Here is a 20,351-nt window from a genome sequence, read left to right as displayed (position 1 = left end):
GCACTGACACAGGACTAAACGGTGACTCATAAATCATGCACGTTCACTTAAATTGGGTCAGATTCACTTTGTCATTGGTTCCGTGGTCCCATAGAGATTATATCAGAACACCACTATCAGCTCATGAGTTATGGCTCTCATTATGAACAACAACCACACTTCAGGTTGTGACACACTTTGGAGGTTTTCCCTTTGGGTCCAGTATAGAGAGATATATTTGAGTTTTTTCTCCCATGAAGCATCTCTCAATTTGCAGTCTATAATATAAACTTGATAACTATTTCATTAGTTTAACCATACAATAAATGGCCTTACATTATCCGGGTGTACAATTTAATGCATTCATCTTACATACTGTGCAACATAGGACAGTATAACTACAGGATTTATTGGGGTTACAAGAGTTTCCCCTTCTGAATAGAGCCAGAAAGGAAGGGCATCAGGTGTAAACGCATATGCTGAAGTGAAGTGGTTTCAAATATCTGAATATTTTGTGGGTTTGAAGTTTGATTCTGTGAATAGGCTATGCTATGGAGGTTCCAAGTGTGAATACAAACCTTACTCGACGACTACTACTACTACTACTACGACTACTATTAAAACATGTACAATAAACTATTCTATCAGGAAGCTCGGACCAAACCTAGATAAAAACCTAGGCCAAAACCTGTATTACTACTCAACTTGGGACCTTCAACAATGCAACCTGCTTACTAAAGGCACTAAATTACATACATATTTATATACGTACCATATCTACTTCCTAACAGCTGCCTTTAACACCAACTCTGTTCAGTCTCCCTCATCTCCTGATAAGTGTGGTAGTGTTTTCACATTAGAGTTCAGATTACAGGTCCACAGGGTGAGGCTCTGATATGTTCCTATTGGGGCTAATGTTTTTGTACAGTGCGATTTCTCTAGAGCATCTCTTTCCAGCTCAGAGCAGCGAGGGCCTCAGATTAATCTTGATCAGTCAGAGTGGAGCCTGTACCTCTGAACGGGCTCCCAGTGGGTTACTACAAAACGCCTGTCCCCACTTAACACTGAGAAATGGGAAGGAAAACACACTAATACCATTTAAAGATGCTGTAAGTAATATAATAAGTATAGACTACAGTTTTAGTATATATTCAACCGTAATAAGACACAATAGCCAAGTTATTAGTGTTAATTTTGATGTTTTGTTTATCAATTTTTATCATACATTAAATAAAAAAACGACTCTCTCTGATCTGGATTGTCACCATCTAAACCCTGCACTGCACTGTTTTTGCACAGAATAATCTTATGTAAAAAGATGGGAAATTATCGTGCAATATTGCTGACTGGAGCTCATCAAAGGATTTCACTTGATATAAATACCTAATTTCATCTCATTTACAGCGATTTGTCTACGCACACCTGTTTAAGTAGACTGTGCCGGACCCTAATGGGCTGTGACTGATTTAAGCGTGCTTCCTGTTTGAAAATAAAGGTTAAAGGTCATGACTTACTGGCTCAGGTCACCAACACAATGAACAACAGCCCCACCACATTAGCTGATTTAACTCACAATGGCAGTATGTATAAACCATCAGGCTCACTGAAATGTGGCAGAAAATTACAGCATTCAAACAAAGAGATATTTTCCAGTCAGACTTGGCCGCTCCTCTCTGGTTTAAAATGTGTGTGTGTTTACGGTGAGCTGCCCTGTTACGATAATTGTGGGTGCAAAGCTGTTTAGTGGCTCTGGTTGAAGTTTTGACTTTTATGAGTTGCTAGGCGTCAGTCAGTATTCCCATCCAGTCCCAATTATATCCCCAACCTGCTCTAAATAAATATGAAGAGCCAGCTACACCCACAGTATGGCATTACAGTTATCTATATATAGAGTTTGGGTTATTATAAATCGTATGTACCCTGGTTAAATACAAGATTAATAAATAGGCAGGTGAAATTTTGAGAAAAAAAAATCCACTTTTATTTTCACAGATGTTAAATAGCACAAGGACGTGGTAACTTCATAAATAAAACAAGACTCAAAGTTTGCTTTGACATGAAACGTTAACCCATATCGTATTTGGCAAATGACTATTAGTCTTCATTATTTTTTCAAAGTGTTGGACTTTTACACTTAAGTTTTATGCCTTACTAAGACAATCCAGGGAAGAACATATTTACAAGATAAACTACACAAAACAACACTTGTTTAGTACGCAGGAATACAAATAAAAACATATAGAAAAGGTTGGAAATATAAAAGGTCTAACAGAACGCTCTGTACAAATTTACAATGGGACTGAATGAGAGCATGCAAAACCCGGCAAGATGCACTTTAAACAACATGCTACACCACTGTGTAATCAGTCTAAAACAGTCTGTTTACAAAACAATAAAAACACCAACTGTATATTATATGGGCTTACAAGCTGCACCAACTTCCCCTAAAATTACAGATATAGTAGTCATAACATACTTTCAGTACCATTTCCACTTTTTTTAGTTATAAATGATTGTTTTGAACTTGTGGTTTTATGGAGGTGTCTCTCACTCACACAACAAGAACAATAAATATGCTGCCGCGGGTTTATTTCTTTTTTGTATTTTCTAAAATATTGTACAATGATTTTAACATCAGTATCATAGTCCATCTTTGTCTCCAGTCCTTAGACTTTCTTTTCATGACTTCATGTTAGCTCTGTGGACTGTTGCCCCTTAAGTGTTTCCTTTTAGAGCCAATACCAGTTCTTGTGCTCACTGCAGTGTAATAGATGACGACTGTGTTAATAGTGAGTTGTGGTTGCAGCCAGGGAGCTGCACTTCAGGGCTCTCTTTACAGTCAGTTTTACTTATAGATAACCTCATCTTTTATTTTAACATGTGTGATAGTAACAGTACAATGATATCCTGCGGTCTGCTCTTGTCTGTTGAAAAGTCAACTGTCGTCACACAAGGTCTTATGTGACCAAAAGAATAAGCCAGAAACTACACTGAGCGTGAATCCAGTGACTATAGCATAGATAAAAAGTAGTGTGTGAAACTGTGAACTCAAACATGACCTAAATCAAAACTACGTCTACATCCAAGCCACACAGCTGGGCCGAATCTGAATGACTGATCAGATATCAACGATTACTGGATACTGTTGACTATGATAAAATATGTTTTGCTATCTCAAAATGCACTCTGTGAGCTGTATTTAATATACCCAGATGACACTAAAACACAAGCTGCAGTTTTGCGCAACATTTTAAATAAAATTCCTAAAGCGTTGACATCAGCATTAAAAAGTTGCCCTAAAACTTTTATTGCACCTACAAGTGATCTGAAAATCTGAAAATCTGAAAATTGCATTCAGATTTTAATAAATGTGTTTGTGTGTGACTGTTTTGACACTGTTAAATTTGCAAGTATTCAGCAAAACGTAAATCGTAACTCGTAATTTGAACATTATGGGATGTTTTCCATATTGTTCCATGTAATTTCATTTAAAGTCAGTACAGTTATGTGTTTTTTGTTGATTTAGGTCAAACACGGAGTGAACTACAAGCTCAAATATCTATTTCATCTCTAGGTGCTTTCAGTTGTTTTTCAGTGCCAAATACGTCTCCATTGGCCTTGCCAGTTAGTCCTCCTGTGTCCGCTCCTATTGGCTGATTCGGCTCAGGTCCCGTGGCGTCCTGTTGCGTTCACTCACACTCTTGCTGCGGGCCTTCCGGGCGCTGTCCTGGGCCTGCCGATACTTCTCCAACATGCTCTTGTGCTTCCTCCGCAGTTTGTCGTTGCACCACATCCTCTCGCAGTACTCCTCCACGTGGGGCAGGTTAGCCGGACCAATCAGCTGCATGATGTCTTTGAACCAGGTACGTGACTGACCGATTTGACCGGTGGAACTGCCCCTGGTGTAGGTGTTGCAGGGGGTCCAGGGTCGGTATCCCAGGCCGGAGCGGTCTTTGTAGTCGGGGTGGCTGTCTCTCTGCATCAGCTCATCCACCGTGTCGGCCGGCAGCACTTCCAGGTTTAGTCGGGACAGGGTCTGAGTGAAGCCGTGCTCGCGGGACCGACAGATGTAAAGACCCTCATCCTGGTGGAACAGGTGGCGGAACAGAAGGCCGTGCTCGGTAACCATCACACGCTCATCCAGTTTTACCTAAAGAGGAGTCAGAGGCAGAGGAAAGGATTATAGCGCTGAAACATAGACGTGTCAACTAGACTATTGCAGATGCCATGTCTATTTTTGAATAACACTGGTTTGCTTTGACACACACAAAAAAGCACCACACATTTTTATGCGTAATGTGTTGTTATTAGGGATTTAATGACACAGTTTTCTCAGTATTCGGTACGTATCTTGATATATGGGTAACGATATTGATAAGATTTCAATATGTTTAAGGTCTCAGAAGAAGAAGGTTTCGTCTGTTATATGTTGCGTTATATCTGTTTTATTCAATTACACTCTCTCAATCTCTTCTCTGTTCAAATATAGCTGAGTTAGGCCTTTATGGATCTGTTTGTTTGTCTGTTCTGTGTCAAAGTATGGCATAATTATCACGCTGAAGTGGTGAAGTGGAGTACTGTTTCATCCCTAGTTGTTATAATGCACTGTGTTTTGTGAATCTAGTGTATCTTTTGACATAAATGGCACATAGTTCATCTACAATATGAAGGAAATTGAAGAAATTACTTAAAAATGGAATAATTAACTACAAGAGAATAAGCTTTGTACAGTATTTGCAGCTTATGTTTCAACCACGTAACTCCTGAATGCTTACACAGCCGTCAAAAATCTTTCCCAGACCCACATCCATGACACCTCACCTTTAGGCTCCTACATTTCAATCCAACATTTCAAATCATTTCCTCCGGCCTGTCGAACAAGCCGCACACCACATTTCTCTTTCAAAAAATACTCTTTGGAGCAAGCACAAAAATACCTGCCATTCCTTTTTGAGTGACAGATGGACGTTTATTTTCGGGAAATAGTAAATGGCGGTAATGCTATAATACAGACCATAAAGCTTGGACAAACATAACCTCAAACAGCAGAAAAATTGCAGTGGGTGTGGGGAACCAGGCAACGCAGTTTACTGAAATAGCCCTTTGTAAAGTTTCACGAGAGACTAGATTTGAGTGACAATTTAAGTGTAGGTGGTGTGCGATTTGCAAAAAGATCAGTGTTTGTGCAAGAGAAACATGACTTCCTTTACTTTTGAAAATATAATGTTGTAATTTTAACCATATGTCAAAGTGCTGTCAAACTTGTCAGACACGTGCCAAATTCACACTTGAAAGCATTTTTGGACACTGTTTGCTAAAGGGAGCATTCTTTGCGGTCCCTAAAGTGTGGTACAGGCAACTCTGGTGGTACTTTTTGGTTCACTTCCTAGTTTGAAATGTACCAGACCACCACTCAGACCTCGCTCATAGTTGATGTAGGGCTAGTGTTGTCATTGTTCTGGGTGAGTTTGGAATCGTGCAAGTTGCCCAATATCTGCCCAATATCTCGCAATCGAATCAAAATCACAATTTGAGTTAGAAATTGCAAACGCTTCAGGTATGTAGAATGTCCCCTGCAACAAAGTATTCCATCTTTTTATGGGGAAAATCTTGTTAACCCTGGCTTGTCATATAGAAATAAATTAGTTTAGCAATTCACATTTCTCAAATTCGTTCCTGAACAGAATCGTTTTAAACTTAAATCACAAACTTAATACTTACAATTACAATACAGCAATATTACAGAAAAATAGCTTTTCTATCTGATTGGTCCCTGTTTATTCGTGTTGACTTGAGCCTTAAAATAAAGATTTCATTTATCTTTATTTATACAGGGAGAGCCAAATGAGAGTACACAGACTCTACTTTTCATGGACGCCCGGTTAAAATACAGAAAAATACCAACAAAAACAAACAAACTACATAGGTCCATTTAAAACATTAAAAACAGATGCAGGTGTGAGTATAAATGTTTGTTACCAGATTATTAAAGTGCATTTGTGTATCCAGTTTTGCATGTCCTCGAAATGTATTTTGAGAAGCAAAATAACCAGAAGCCCTGTCTACTGAGATCTTGTTTTAAAAGTTCCTGTAAGTTCAACAAGGAAGTGAGACATTCAGGCAGTCTATCAAGTAGTCTCGTATAAATACATTTTATATAGTGTTATACAGTTCTCTTCTGACAGATAGCGATGGCTAAGCTACTTTTTCATAGAGTGTACCTTGATGGGTTTTAAATTAATCACCTGTTATGAAACGAAGGGCTGAGTGGCAGAGTGTATCTAAAGTTTCAAAGTAGAAGCTGAAGTCTGCATGTATATTATATTTCCATAATCCAGTACAGAAAGAAAGGTTGAACAATTTCTTTTCTGTAATTCAATGGGATACAAAATATGTTTATCAGATGCTCCTGATGCCAAATAATTTTTTGGTATAGAGCTGTATACTTTATGATGTACATTTTTTGAGCATCACTTCGTAATCACTACATTCGGGATCAAACCAGGAACAAACCAGAACAAGTATGATCGCAGCATGAGATATACATCAGTAGTGACGTTTGGCCTGGCTCACCTCCTCCTTGCGGTCTTCCCGTTGGACCAGCCAGCTGACGGACGCCTGTGGAGAGCGTGGGATACACTCCAAGAACGTGCTGTTGTGTTCTGTCCCATAAACCACTCGCTCCTCAGGGACATCCATCTCTTCTATTTGAGCAAAAAAAGAGTAAATTGAATAAATAAAAGAGATACTGGAAATGTCTATAGCTTTGTAAAGTAATTCATTAAAAATATACCAGAGAAGAAGCTACCACCAAAATTGTAACAGATATCAATGTGTAAGAAGAACATAATTTGACTAATGTGTTACTGTGGCATGAATGTGTCCATGAATACTGTACTGTGACATAGTGGTCCTTGACTCCAAGTTGGGTTCTGGGTTTGATTCTCAGACGGGCCAACAAACAGACTTACTTCCTCCCACTATCCAATCAACTTCTGTTTGTTTCCTTGTACTATTGGATCATTGGATACATTTATATGTGCCAGTAAAACCAGATGACTTGAATGACCTTATTTGACTGAACTCCTGTGTGTTCGAAAACTCAAACATGGCCTTCAGGTCAACCAAGGTCCTCAGAGCCAGGCTCAAACATCGGCGTGATAAGGCTTCCTCTGTCGCCTGCCCCCGACTCTGAAACTAACTGCCTCCAGAAATGTGCACTATCACAGATTTGGGCCTGTTTAAATCCAGGCTTAAAACTTATCTGTTCAGACTGGCTTTCATCACTCAGTAATGCGGCGACACTTTGCACAATTTGTTTTATTTCATAGTTTAATGTTTTGCATGTTTTATACTGTGGATTTTATTAGAAAGCACCTTGGTCACCTTGATTGATAATTTACTTGGCCAAACAAAATCTGATCACCACACTTGAAAATGTCAGTCAATCAATGGGTTTTTACCTGTTCTTGTAACATAAAGTACAAATACCTTTAAAGTAACTCTTCTAATCAAGCTTTAACATTTTCTCCATTGTGTTTACTGCAATACTACAGGAAAAATAGCTTTTTTTTGTAATCTGTGCAGCCCTCATCCTTGATTAAATTCTGGTCTTGTCCCTGATTGGCCCCTGTTTAGAAATGCTGACTTTACCTCTTAAAAGATATCACGTTTACCCTTTGTTTTCCCACACTAGTTTGCCCTTTTTTGCCTTATTTTCCTGATCTGATACAACTGTTTCGATAATCTTACAACTACAGATATCAGATAATAATCCAGATAGCCAATGGCTCAATTATGTTAAAGTGCACGTGTTTTAACCTCAGCTTTAAATACCTAAATGTTATTGTTACTCCCTCAAAAGTCTTAACATTATTGATCTTTAAGTCCAAGGCCCCACTTCACTCTGAGTTAAGAAAACACTTGACAGAGACATTGCAACACAGGACCTTTGTAAAAGCAGTTCATATTTGGTGATGAAGGAGAAACTCACACCTGAAGTGAGGTGAGCAAACATCAGCTCACTCAGGCATGGCACCTTTCAGCTCTCCGGGCAACACCTTTTCCTTATCGCCTTCTCTTTACACTTCAGCAGTTGTGTCAATACTTGTTTTAGATCGGTATTTCTTAAACTTTAGCACATTGCATCTGATGTTTTTTCTTTTATTTAGAGACAAATCTACTAATGCTCCTTCTTTGAGTTAAAGTGAAACGAAACACTGATTCTTTTTGGGCAATTTTAGCTCCAATCTGTGGCTTTGTGTTCAAAAACAGTCAAAATCTGAGTGTGTGTTGCCTCCAGTGGCCACTGCAATTTCAAGTACTATGTGACATCACACAGCACTGCCCTGATTACAGTACTAGGTGCTTCTGATTACAAACACCTGGCTGCAAGGGCAGAGTTTTAAGTGTGGATACCTATTGGACTAAGCAGCCTGTTCTTTATACCTTCAGATCCCACCCTTCCATGCCCCTTACTCTCCCCTTTAGTCCTCCATGTATCGCCCAGTTTAGCAGTAAATGTGGTTGTGGGATGAGTGTGTTTAGTCCCATTTAAAACACTTCCTACTACTTTATCCATGGTTTAGTTTAATTTGAGATCATTTTCACCCTAATTTAGGCTCGACAGTGTGGGTTTAAATCTGATGGTACACAGAAAGTCATACCTTAGACGGTACTTGGTTTGAAAAGTTTGAGAACCACTATTGTAGATGACTGCTGTTACGAAGAGGTCAAAATATAGTTTTTTCACAAAGACTGCAAACTTTATTAAATTCATTCTTCTGTTATAGCGCTCAACTATAAAATCTATAATTTTACTTTATAATTTTATGAAACGACCCATTGTTTTCCAGGAGTCACTTTGTATGCAATTAAAGTGAGCAATAAAAATGAGTGAGTGTTATTTGATTCATGAACCTTACCTAAACCACCTTCACCTCAGAGAAATGGAGACCTGTTCTTAAACTCATTCAATAGATTTTGTTTATTAAAGTTTATTTCAATCTGCATTTTTCATTGACTTTGGACAAGAGTCATACACAAAATGAGAACAATGTAAACTTTCCACAGCTATTTCCAAACATAGGTCTTATTTAGCCATTAAAAGCAGAAAAATTTAGGGGCTCTGGGCAAGAAGCCTCATATGGGACCCCTCTAATATAAATGTATGGGGCTTGAAACCAAAGACTCCAGAGAAAGACAAATTTACTCACTTCAACCAATAAAAAAAGCTGCTGACATCTTACCACTCATGTTTTGGTCGACACACTGCAGTACGGGGTTGCCATGGCGAATATCCTGGCGGCGATAGCGACGTTTACTGTTGAGGACGAATCGAGAACAGGACGTCCCATCCCAGGCACAGTACGGATCTCTGGCCAAACAGCACTCAGCACAGGCATTCCCATAGGTCTCACAGCGGTGCAACTTCACCTGCACCACCCCCACTTCCGAGCCCACAAACACTGCTTGCTGTGGGTAAAAGTCAATGCTTTGTAAATATGTTTTAAATAATTTAGATAAAAAGTATATTTACTGCAAACTCATCTGTAATTCCAATGTTCTAAAAGTTAAAATTAATGAATGTTTGAACCACTCACCCTTTTGACTGATATGTCCATTGAGGTTATAGGAGTAGGAACCTGCAAGTAAAAAGATGGTGTTAAGCAAGTTTAAGCAAATACATAAGTCCAACTCTTGATCATAAAACAAAACAGCACTCGATTTCTCAATTACACAACAACAAATTCATCCAAATTCAGACATTACTCCTGATTTGTTCATAACCCACCTTGAAAACCTGTAGTTCTTCCAGTGTGATCACCTCAGTCTCCAGGCTGTTTCCACTGTGCAGGGTAATGACTTTCAAAACTGTCCCAACATCTGCAACACACACAAACACTTGTTCAAACATGCAGTGAGTACTACGATTATAGTATGGAGTGGCTACATAGTTCTGAAGCCATCCTGCTGACAACTTCCAATCAGTTCAACTTTTAACTTCATTATTCCATTCCTGTGTTTTTCCTTTGACAATTGAGAAATGCAGACTGCAGACCAGCAACCAGGAAAAGCTCTCACTTATGGAGATGAGGACAAAATGTACACTTAGACCCACTATCAACAGCTAACAGCTTGCTTGATAAGAATATAATCATAGGTAGACATCCATCAATCCATCCATCCATCCATCATTCAACCAATTAATCAATCAATCAATCCATACATACATACATACATACATACATACATACATACATCAATCCATCACGCAATCAGTCAATCAATCCATCCATCCATCAATCATTCCATCAATCCATCCATCGATCCATCAATCAACCCATCCATAAATCCATCCACCAATCCATCCATCCATTCATCATTCAACCAGTCAATCAATCAATCTGTACATCCATCCATACATACATCAATCCATCCATCCATCAATCCATCACTCAATCAGTCAATCAATCCATCCATCAATCATCCATCAATCCATCCATCCATCCATCCATCTGTCAATCAATCTGTCAATCCATCCATCAATCTATCAATCATCAAATCCATCCATCAATCTATCAATCATCCATCCATCCATCAATCCATCAATCCATCAATCCATCCATCAATCCATCCATCAACCCATCGATCCATCCATCGATCCATCCATCCATCAATCCATCCATCAATCAATCAATCAATCAATCCATCCATCAATCTATCAACCCATCCATCCATCCATCAGTCATACCAGTGCCGATGAACATGACGTCATACTGTCCGTCCTCTGCCTCCACACGGTCCACTGTGATCTGCTGCAGCCTGTACGGGACATTGGCTCTGACCAGGACGGGTTTCCTCTGGGCAGGGTGCACGGGCCTCCACATGAGCGGGTGACTGCGGGCGAAGTGCAGCACTGAGTCCGGGAAGTCCTTGGTGCTGCCAAACTCTCTGCCCGGCTGGTTTGTGATCTTACTGGGGCACTGCGAAACAATACACAAAAGAGTTCATATTTTTGGATGAACTTTTGGCCTGTTGGCAGAGTACAGGGACATTGTTTTGTACCATGTGTGGTTTTGTGTTGCAAGGTGATTGATGTGTTTATGTTCCAAATATCTTCCAGTGCGAGTCCTTGTGATCTTTGAAGTGCGCTCTATAGTTCTAGTTGTGGTACTCAAATGTAATGAAGAAAAGCAAATAACCTAGGATAAAAAGTTATTGAAATACTTGAGTGAGACTGTTAAGCGTATTTAAAGTCACTGTTTGTCAAATATAATTCCAGATTAGAACCGCCCCTCCTGTGTTTTCTGATTATGATGAATAGCAGCTGCTCCAAAAGACAATTAAAAACACCTCTGGTCTTTCTCATTTGAAATACATGTTTTTCCAGTGTTTTGAGGAATTCACTTTGTTCTGCCAGATGAAAAGACTGCTCTTTTACCAACAGCCAAAAACATGCTTATTTTCAGTGTGTTTAAGTTTAGTTAATAGGAAGCAGTGTAGTCACTCATAGGCCTCCAGTGTAGTCTAACTATAAAAGAGAAGGAACATTTTAAAAGTTGTTTAAAAATAAATTTGACACTATAACTTTATGCTTGAAGTTCCTCATTTAGCAATTTTACATTCTGCTGTCCCAAAAGGGACCAGCGCTACCAACCAAAACTACCTGAACAGTGTGCCGCAGGGCATTTAAAAACAGTTTGTTTGAATATGTTTCTTTGTGATTACTACAAAAGAGGACAGAAATGGAAGAAAAATAACTTATGACTTCTACTCTTTGAATCTTTGCTCTGAATTGAGGGAGTATCTCTGCAGTATCTGCAGTCTGATAGTGTCTTATAAATAGCATCTACTGAAGATATGTGAGAATACAACAGGGGAGGGTCGGCCAATATAATCACAGTAGCTTTAATGTGCACTCTTTATGGTCAGCTCCTCTGCTCAGAGCTCACTGCTCTGCAGAGCTGTGATTGTCAAATAAATCACAACAGTTATGGTGTCGCTTCATCCCTAGCAATATCCAAATGAAAAACAAAATAAGAGACCTAACAGAGTTAGCGTACATGTTCTTATAAGATGGGTCAGACATTTGAACGGATGGTAGTAACACTCTAGTCATTTGTTTCAATCATAAGCTCTGCCTGTTTTAAATATTATCCTCTCTTATCATAGCAACAGGAGGTCTGCAGCATTGCTATGTGATGGGTTTGGTCTGGTTTCCACAGTGGAGGAATTTAAAGTGTAGTCTGGACTGGACAGGAGCAAATATAATGTAAAAGACACATGTTTGAGTTATTTGACACGTGAGATATGAGATACTTGCTCTGTTACATATACATACAGTGATGGGTCCTGGGAGGTCATGTTCCAGTAATCAGCCCCAAAGTGGGACTGGACAAAGGTCTTGTTCACACCAGATTTTAACATCTGTTTAGTATGTCATGTGGGATTGGATGTGATTTTAGATTTATATCCATAGAAAAGTCCTCGACATCATTCACTATAATGCAGACAAATATAATACATGCCTCACAAGAGGCTCTGATATACTCTGAGCCAAATCATGACCATTAATTTTGTCCAAAGTGGAACACCCTTACACCATGTGTATTCATTATAATATTTTCAATACATTTGAAGGTTTGCTATTTAAATCAAAAGGTGTTATTTCTTATTTTTTTTTAATCTACAAATGCTTTTCCCATTCCTGTCTTTTAAAATCTGCAAATTCCCCTTCCATTTAAATGGTATGGCCTTTAGCTTGTTTTCCCATCATACAAAACAGTGCATTTTTCATTTAAATGATGTAACAATCATTACCCCAAACCCTACAGAGTTGTGTAAGTGTACATCATGTTGCATGAAATCAAACGGAGCTTTTAGGTCTCAACATAAATATCTGAGTTGGATCAAGACTGCAAGTGTCTTTAGAATGAGGTTTACAATTTGATGATAAGTGGAACTTAGACCTGGGTTTGCTGTATCAGTTGTTGTTGTTGTGTCATTTTTATTATTGTGTGTTTAGTTAATGCAGTAAAACAATAGTATTACAGTATAAAATCGTCAGACTTGATGTATCGCACAGTTCTGAGAATAAATGGGATATCTTATAAGAAACACAACTTCCCTATATTCCTGTAACGGGTGTGGGAAAACTTTGTGCAGGTTTATAGAAGTAAATTGGGGTGTTTATTGCACTCAGAAGCCAACAAGCAACATAAGCAGCAAGAGCGACAGAGCTCAGTGGAAAGGCCAAAGAAATGTCACAATGCATTAAAGCTTATGTACATGTCTGGCTTATTCTGCAGGGGGAGGAGTAGATACTTTTAACCCTGTTGGTGTTTCTTTCGGCAAGACACCTCTCCCTCATGTTCATTGCCTTGATGACACATTTTGATAGTTGCATTTATTACTTTATGGCTCAAACCCATGCGGTTCTTAAAACTGAACGTCATCAAGAGTGACTCTTCATTTACCGTTAAAACTAAAGTACTAACAAACAAACGCATTCCATCACTATGATCTCACAGCAGTTTATCGCTTGATTGAAAACAGTGCTTTGCCTGACAAAAGTGAAGTACATAATAACTGTGACTTACCACTCCTGGTCTGGGATAGGGGACCCGGCCCTCATATGCCCCCCACTGGTGGTCTGGACCCTCTTTGTGAGCGAACGGCCCGTTGAAGGCTTCCCTGATATCAGCCATGCGATAGACACATACCGCAAAGCCTTGGAACACATTACTGTACAGAAAATAGAGAGAAGAAAATGATGTAGGTCCCATAATTGATTCACATTTTTGTTTTGAAATATGTAGAGTTTTATACAGTCATATCCATCATTGGTTTACCTGATGGTGCTAAAAATGGCATAGACGTCTGGGTTTCTTTCGTCTTTGGTCCTCAGCAAGAACACATCCTCTGTTTTAACCATTAAACAACATATAACAGTCATTTCTCTTATTTTATTTGACATCAGTTACTTTCGCCTACAACTGGGTTTTAACAACTGAAAACTTTTAAGACTTTCCTCATAAACTTGTGTAAGGTCGTACAGGTGCTTTGATGTAACTATTAAAAACATGTGTGTCTGGTTGTTCAAAAGTGGTTTATAATCATTAACTTTAATAAGCAAAAATAGAGAATGTCACCTTAGATATTTAACTCATAAAACCAAGACACACGCTGTTGATATTTTTACCACATTGGAGTGTAACTATTCACTTCACATATTCTGTCAGTTATTGGCTGCAGACTCACCCAGTTGGTTAAAGTGCGTATCGATACCGTGAGGTCCGGGCACCGAACACACAAGTCTGGTTTTGATGAATGTGCTCCATTTGTTCACCAGCACTCTCTGACCGCCAACATCATTCTGCCAAAGCAAAATATAATCAAAAACAAACAATGCTGCAGTTTTGTGCCATGTATAGAATATTATTGGATGATTCAAAATGGAACACTGGTGTTTAAAGAAGACCTATTGTGCTTGTGTCTGCTTTATAGTTATAATCTAAGACACCTGTGGATCATTATGTTAAAATGTGCACATTTTAAATCGCAATATTAGTCTAAAACAACTTCCATGTTAGAAAAACACGGTGCCCAATGGGAGCTGATGTCGCCGTAAACGTGATCACAACAAAGTAACTGTCGGCCTGGAGTACTGGATATTTTTTTTTTATTTGTACAAAAATTGAAGAACGAAGTAAGGACAGAGTAGTGGGTGTATGCCGGTGGCGGTGAAACCAGGGATTGATTGACAATATGGCATCTTGAAAAATAAGCGATTAAAGATTGCTCAAATAAGCAAAAATCACTGCAAAAACAACTTCAAGAGGGTAAGTGAGTAAGGGAAACAACTATAACATGGTTAAAACATCTGAAAAGTCAACTTTGCATAATAGATCTGCTTTAAGAGAGTTTAAGAGATGTGCTAACTGGCACATACTACTTTTTTATTTCTTGCAAATTTTAGTTTAGAGATATTCAATTCCATTCAAAATTGAAAATGACATTCTACAATAGGAAATAAGACACACTACTTCATTGTGATTTTAAACAAACAGTATTACAAATACTACTTGCATGACGGCATTAAACATTTGTAATATCATTATTCCTTTCAGCAGGTGTTTTAATGCCAAATCCTCTTCTTGTACACTTTCATTATAAGTGGATTTGACAGGACCTGACTACTTCTTGGCATGAGCATCTGTTTGTGAAGTGATGACATTATTTTGGCGTGAGACTGTGTGATAGGGACGGCACAGGCTGAAACATCAGACAGATTTTACATTACAAGTGAAAAAGCTCATGGTTGAACCTGAGCAGAATATTTAAGTTGCGTGAGGAAACAGCAGCAGCATCTGGTTTAAAATGAATGCGTGAAAGAATGTGAGAAACATTTGGAGCAGCTGGAGCAGAGTTTGGGCCTGACAGCTGTGTGAGTCTTGGACAGATCTGAGATATTAGATTTCTTTTGTAGTCTCCCGAGAAAACCACAAGACTGCACAGCCCCAAGAGACTGTTTATCTTTTCCCAGGAGAGAAGAGAACAAGATACAACGATTCAGGCTATCTGTGCCAACCTTTTATGAGATGTTATATGTCAGTATCTGATGGTCACAATTCATAGCATATTTGTCCAAAGTTATACATTCTAAACATAATAGTAAAAGAAAAATTCAAATCTGTCAACTGTCAACTGGACAAAACTGGAAAAATTCAAATCTGTCAACTGGATAAAAAGTACTACTCCATTTAATGTAGTGAAGAGTGCAGTGAGCATTACAGTGGAGAAACTAAACAGCCACTCCATAGCAGAATGTACCATCGCCATCGTGAGAGCTCCTCTGGACCCCAGTCTGCCATACATCTCCATTTCAAAGCCACTAACCACTCCTTTGAAGATAGTGAAGAAAGAAAGAAAAGAAATGGTTTGAGAGGAGAGTAAAAGAAGCAATTTTGGTTAGGAAAGACAATCCCTTGAACAGGAATAGGGGCCTTAGACATAATCTCCTATTTATAACTCCATCCGCAGACCCAAAACAAAGAAAACAATAGGACTCGCCAATAGGCTGCTAGGTGTGAGGGCTTGGATGTGAAGTGAAATATCTCCTATAACTTTTTGTCCAGTTGACTTTTACTATGGATCATACCTGGACGATGGAGGGATTACACAGACATACTAAATATAAAGATGTCTCACCGCACACACTCGCCCGATCCTTGAGTAGATGGCTCCCTCTCTGTCCCCAGACTCACTCACTTTCTCAGTGAAAAAGAAGTACACTTTGTTGTCGTCTTTGTCATCATTGTCTGGGATGAGGTGAGCGGCCACAAACCTGGGGTCTACAGGAAAAACAGATTTTAAATTGCCTATTACGTAAAAAGACATTTATAAATCACACCATTTTAATGGCAATGACTGCGGATGCATTGGAAAAATTCACAAGTCAACAAAAGGCAGATGGACTTGATTTTTATGAGGCTTTCTAAGAACTGCAGGGACACAGTTTCGAAACAATAAGAACTCTTAGGATCCCTTGGATTCCAGAGTATAATTTTAGAGCTTAGAACAGAGTTGCTGCTCCAACACAATATAAGAGCAGAGGAGCACAATACACACAGTAGGGACGCCATTTCTCAGCTATTCTGGTATTTCTACTAAAGCCTCCCCAGAGATTAAATTTCATGAATGTAAATGGTTGAATATTGCGTTTTATTTGAAAGGTAAATATAATATATTGGTATCTGGTGACAGCAAAGTATTACTATCATAAATTATTTATTAGAGTAAATGGTACCGTGCAGTAGTTTCTGGTCAGTCTCTGTCCTCATAGTGGAGCGTCCTCCCATCGTCCTGAGGATCACATGATCACTGCCCAGAAAATCTGCAGTCAGTCCTGTGTACAGCTCACCTCCTGAAACCAGTGAGACGGGGTCAAAATGAGGACTAAACATACTCACAAATACAGATGTGGGTCAAGGGATACATGGGTGAATGCCTGCAGAAGTGAACAATGAGGAAATGATGCCTGACACACAACTACTACTTTACATCCTCCACTGAGAATAACTGCAGTTTGATTTCTGACCAAACCGCGGAAATAGAGACACAAAATCCTTCCTCAATCAAGAAAACACTTAGCAGTTGTTGTCTGCCATTACTCAAAAACATTATACCTCTTGGAATTGGCAAGGGATAGAAATCAGCTCTGGACCATTTTCAAATCAAGACAACTTTGTACAGGAGATACTGCCGTTTTGGACTTTTAAATATGAGTACACTACTGGCCCAGGGTGTGAAAATGATCTCACATGTAGGTAATATTTCATAGGCATTATCAAGAAAACAAAGGTCCCTTGACGGTGTTGGATATTCTACTAAATATTTGGATTAATTTCAACTTAAAATGGTTTTGAGACTTGTGTATGATAAGAGCTGATCAGATGTTGAAAGCTTGTGTGTAGTTTACTCTCATGTGGAAAAGGAAAGTGTTTATTTTGGAGAGAGAGGTTACTGATAGAAGATGTGTTTTTTTTATCGATCCAGAGGTCTACAGAGAGGGGAGGACATAAAGGTCAAAGGTCTTAAGGTCAGGTCAAGGACAACACTGCGATGCTAGCGGTGCGGTCCTTCCACTCAAATGTTAGGTTTCTACATAATATTTATATATATTTCTAATCAAAGGCTTTTAATAGGATTCTAAGACAACCACCAGTGGTATTTATAATTTCACAACCTGCTTTTGAGAAATGTTGAACCATTTTTGTGTTGTATACGTAAAGGGGACATACATTAAATTGACTTTTAATCATGTTATAATGGTGTTCCCCCTTTATTAGTTTACTCAGAGTTGTATTTTGCTTGATTGACTCTTGGTCATACTTGTAGGGTTGAAAGTATCACATAGCCTTTTCTGTTGTGCAATTTTGAACAGGAAGTCAGTTGACCTGTTTCCGTTTTAGTTCAATATTGTGGTTTACACAGAGCATCATATTTTGGATCAAACTATCTCAACTGCTCCAAAAGACGTTGGCTACATCTTAACACATGTTATACCGGTGCCAGTAGTAGATTAGAGTAGATAGATAATAGATAGTTTGAGTAGATAATGTAACTTTATTGCCTGGCAAATCCAGAATGATATCTCCCTGTATTTTTATTTTTCATGCCTGACCAAACATCAGATTTGTTTTTTTCAGTAACGCTTGTGAAACGGAGTTCATTGGTCATCTATCATTTACAAACAAAATTGCTTTTCCCTAACTTCAGATTAATAGAGTTTAGTGCTACACATTGATTCTGCAGAAATCCAGAACGTTTTGCAGTCCCTGAAACAGCCATATTTGTTTTGATCTGAACAGAACGTGCAGGTCCCCGATTGTCTACCTGTCAATCACGCCCATTTGAAAGCAAAGAGATTCACCAGTGACAACACTCACATCTCCGTAAAACATAGAAGAAGTGTGTATTCTGCCAAGCAAGTAACTTTAAGGACAACTCATTAGCTAAACCCTCAACCATTGTCTTGATTCAACTACAGTGGAACTAAATGTGTATGCCCTTCCAGCTAGGACAGAATAACTATTTCAACATTATTATATGAGGCACATGTGCAGGTGTGGCTACAGATCATCTCCAGATCCTATGACACTCTTTGACAACTATTTGAGCTTCATCTACACTCAGATCCAAACTACCGGGGTCCTGGCTCTAAGAGGAGAGCCTCTTGCCAGACACAATGCATTATAGGACACATTCAGAGCCCGAAAACTTCCAGCTGCACACAACGAAAGGTGGGATCTGCACAACTTGCCTGTACAGTAAATCAAATTGAGTTTTAAGGGAAATTAGAGAATTTGCTTGTACTTGGGGAGCAAAATAATAACTTTATCTCTACTTCCCACTGAAGTAATTTTTATTAGCTACAGTAAATAGATCTTTGTACATGACCACACAAAGCCTCCTCAGTAACTGGTCATAAAAAAACCCTTAAATATTTAATGACATTTATAGGGAACAGCTGTACCTAAATGGGTTAGAACAGACCAGTGTATTCAGGAGAAACTAAATTGCGATATCTCAAAATAACAGATAATATTACTGAGCTTAACAATGACTTTTAATGTATTTTTTTAAGGCCAGGTTGAAGTAATAGTAACAGATTAAAATATATAAACACAAAAATCCCTTACTGCTATTTAAAGGTCCTATATTACGCAAAATCAACTCTTGTGACCTTTAAACCGTGTTATAATGTTGTTACCTCATCAAAAACATACCTGGAGTTGTTTCATTCACACATGTTTGAGTAATCCTTTCTTATCAGTCTGTCTGCATCTCCATAGCTCAAAATGATCTGTTCCACCTTGTGATATTATGAAACTGTATTTTTCAAGTTAACGGTTAACTTTTACCTTTTGTTCAGAAGACATTATAAATTCCAGGGCTGTTTTTGATGAGGAAGCAACATTATAACATAAATCAGAAAACAGCATGATATGGGCTCTTTCAATGTAATCTAGCAGCAGAAATATTTTGCAATGCTATTCCTTATAAGAATTCTAAGCCTCAGTAAATGGGATTGTATCCAAACATTACAAAAATCAACATGCATTTTCAATATAGCACATTTTTCCAATGCTAGAATAGTGCAAAAATCTGGAGTTTTATTGGACCCAGAGGTTGAATTGTGACATCGTTCCTTAGCGTTGAATTGCCCAGTTTGGTCTCTGTCAATTTAGATTTTTATACATTTGCCTCTACGGAACATTAAGCATGCAAAGATGGAATATGAGATGCGACATACCAGTGAAGATGCTGGCAAAGGGCAGACTGGGATCATGTGGGACCTTCCCTCGTCCATTCTCCACATTAGAGGCTTCCAAAGAGAACACATGCTGCAGGAGAAACAGAGAACATCAGGACAAGTGTGAGGATGCATCAATACAGTGTCATGATGTCGATGTGATTATGACATGTTTTAAAACAAAAAATATTTCTAGGCTAATTATCTTTACACATTTTATTAAATTGCACTTAAAATATGTCTTTCTTTTCAAATGTAGTAGAGTTTAATTAACATGTCGACTTATCATTCAATATATGAAAGCTGAAACAATATATTTTGGGCCCCAGTATTTATTGTGAGCACTTTTTCTTTGCAAAAGTGGGAAGATTTAGGGTATTTTTGTTGTAATACAATAAGTTTTGAGCTGTGGAGGAGTGAATAAGTCTCTTTTATGGGTAATTATTGGTACACTCTGATATTTATTTGTTGCAGCTCATATGTTTTAATGAACCAGTCTATTTAAAAATGGTTTACTGGGATTATTTTTGCATTATTTCAGTCTTAACTAGTG

The 20,351-nt window shown here is 38.4% G+C and overlaps 1 protein-coding gene across 1 annotated transcript in view; it reads right to left on the bottom strand.

The window, feature by feature from the left end:
• Positions 1-1,931: 1,931 nt before the first annotated feature.
• The window catches only part of sema3bl (sema domain, immunoglobulin domain (Ig), short basic domain, secreted, (semaphorin) 3bl), a 78,001-nt gene continuing 59,581 nt past the window's right edge, over positions 1,932-20,351 (bottom strand). The window contains exons 5-16 of the mRNA XM_033969801.2: positions 19,799-19,889; positions 16,790-16,906; positions 16,192-16,334; positions 14,242-14,356; positions 13,833-13,902; positions 13,581-13,725; positions 10,733-10,964; positions 9,773-9,864; positions 9,582-9,623; positions 9,228-9,453; positions 6,553-6,683; positions 1,932-4,129 (exon numbers count right to left, since the gene is read on the bottom strand). Coding sequence (XP_033825692.1) covers positions 3,626-4,129; positions 6,553-6,683; positions 9,228-9,453; positions 9,582-9,623; positions 9,773-9,864; positions 10,733-10,964; positions 13,581-13,725; positions 13,833-13,902; positions 14,242-14,356; positions 16,192-16,334; positions 16,790-16,906; positions 19,799-19,889 — 1,908 coding nt within the window. The 3' untranslated portion in view covers positions 1,932-3,625. The remainder of the gene's footprint in view (positions 4,130-6,552; positions 6,684-9,227; positions 9,454-9,581; positions 9,624-9,772; positions 9,865-10,732; positions 10,965-13,580; positions 13,726-13,832; positions 13,903-14,241; positions 14,357-16,191; positions 16,335-16,789; positions 16,907-19,798; positions 19,890-20,351) is intronic.

The sequence above is a fragment of the Periophthalmus magnuspinnatus genome, chromosome 7, assembly GCF_009829125.3.
Source record: "Periophthalmus magnuspinnatus isolate fPerMag1 chromosome 7, fPerMag1.2.pri, whole genome shotgun sequence".
NCBI classification, from domain to species: domain Eukaryota; kingdom Metazoa; phylum Chordata; class Actinopteri; order Gobiiformes; family Gobiidae; genus Periophthalmus; species Periophthalmus magnuspinnatus.
Note: the sequence above shows the minus strand (reverse complement) of the source record. Positions and strands in the feature narration are given on the sequence as shown.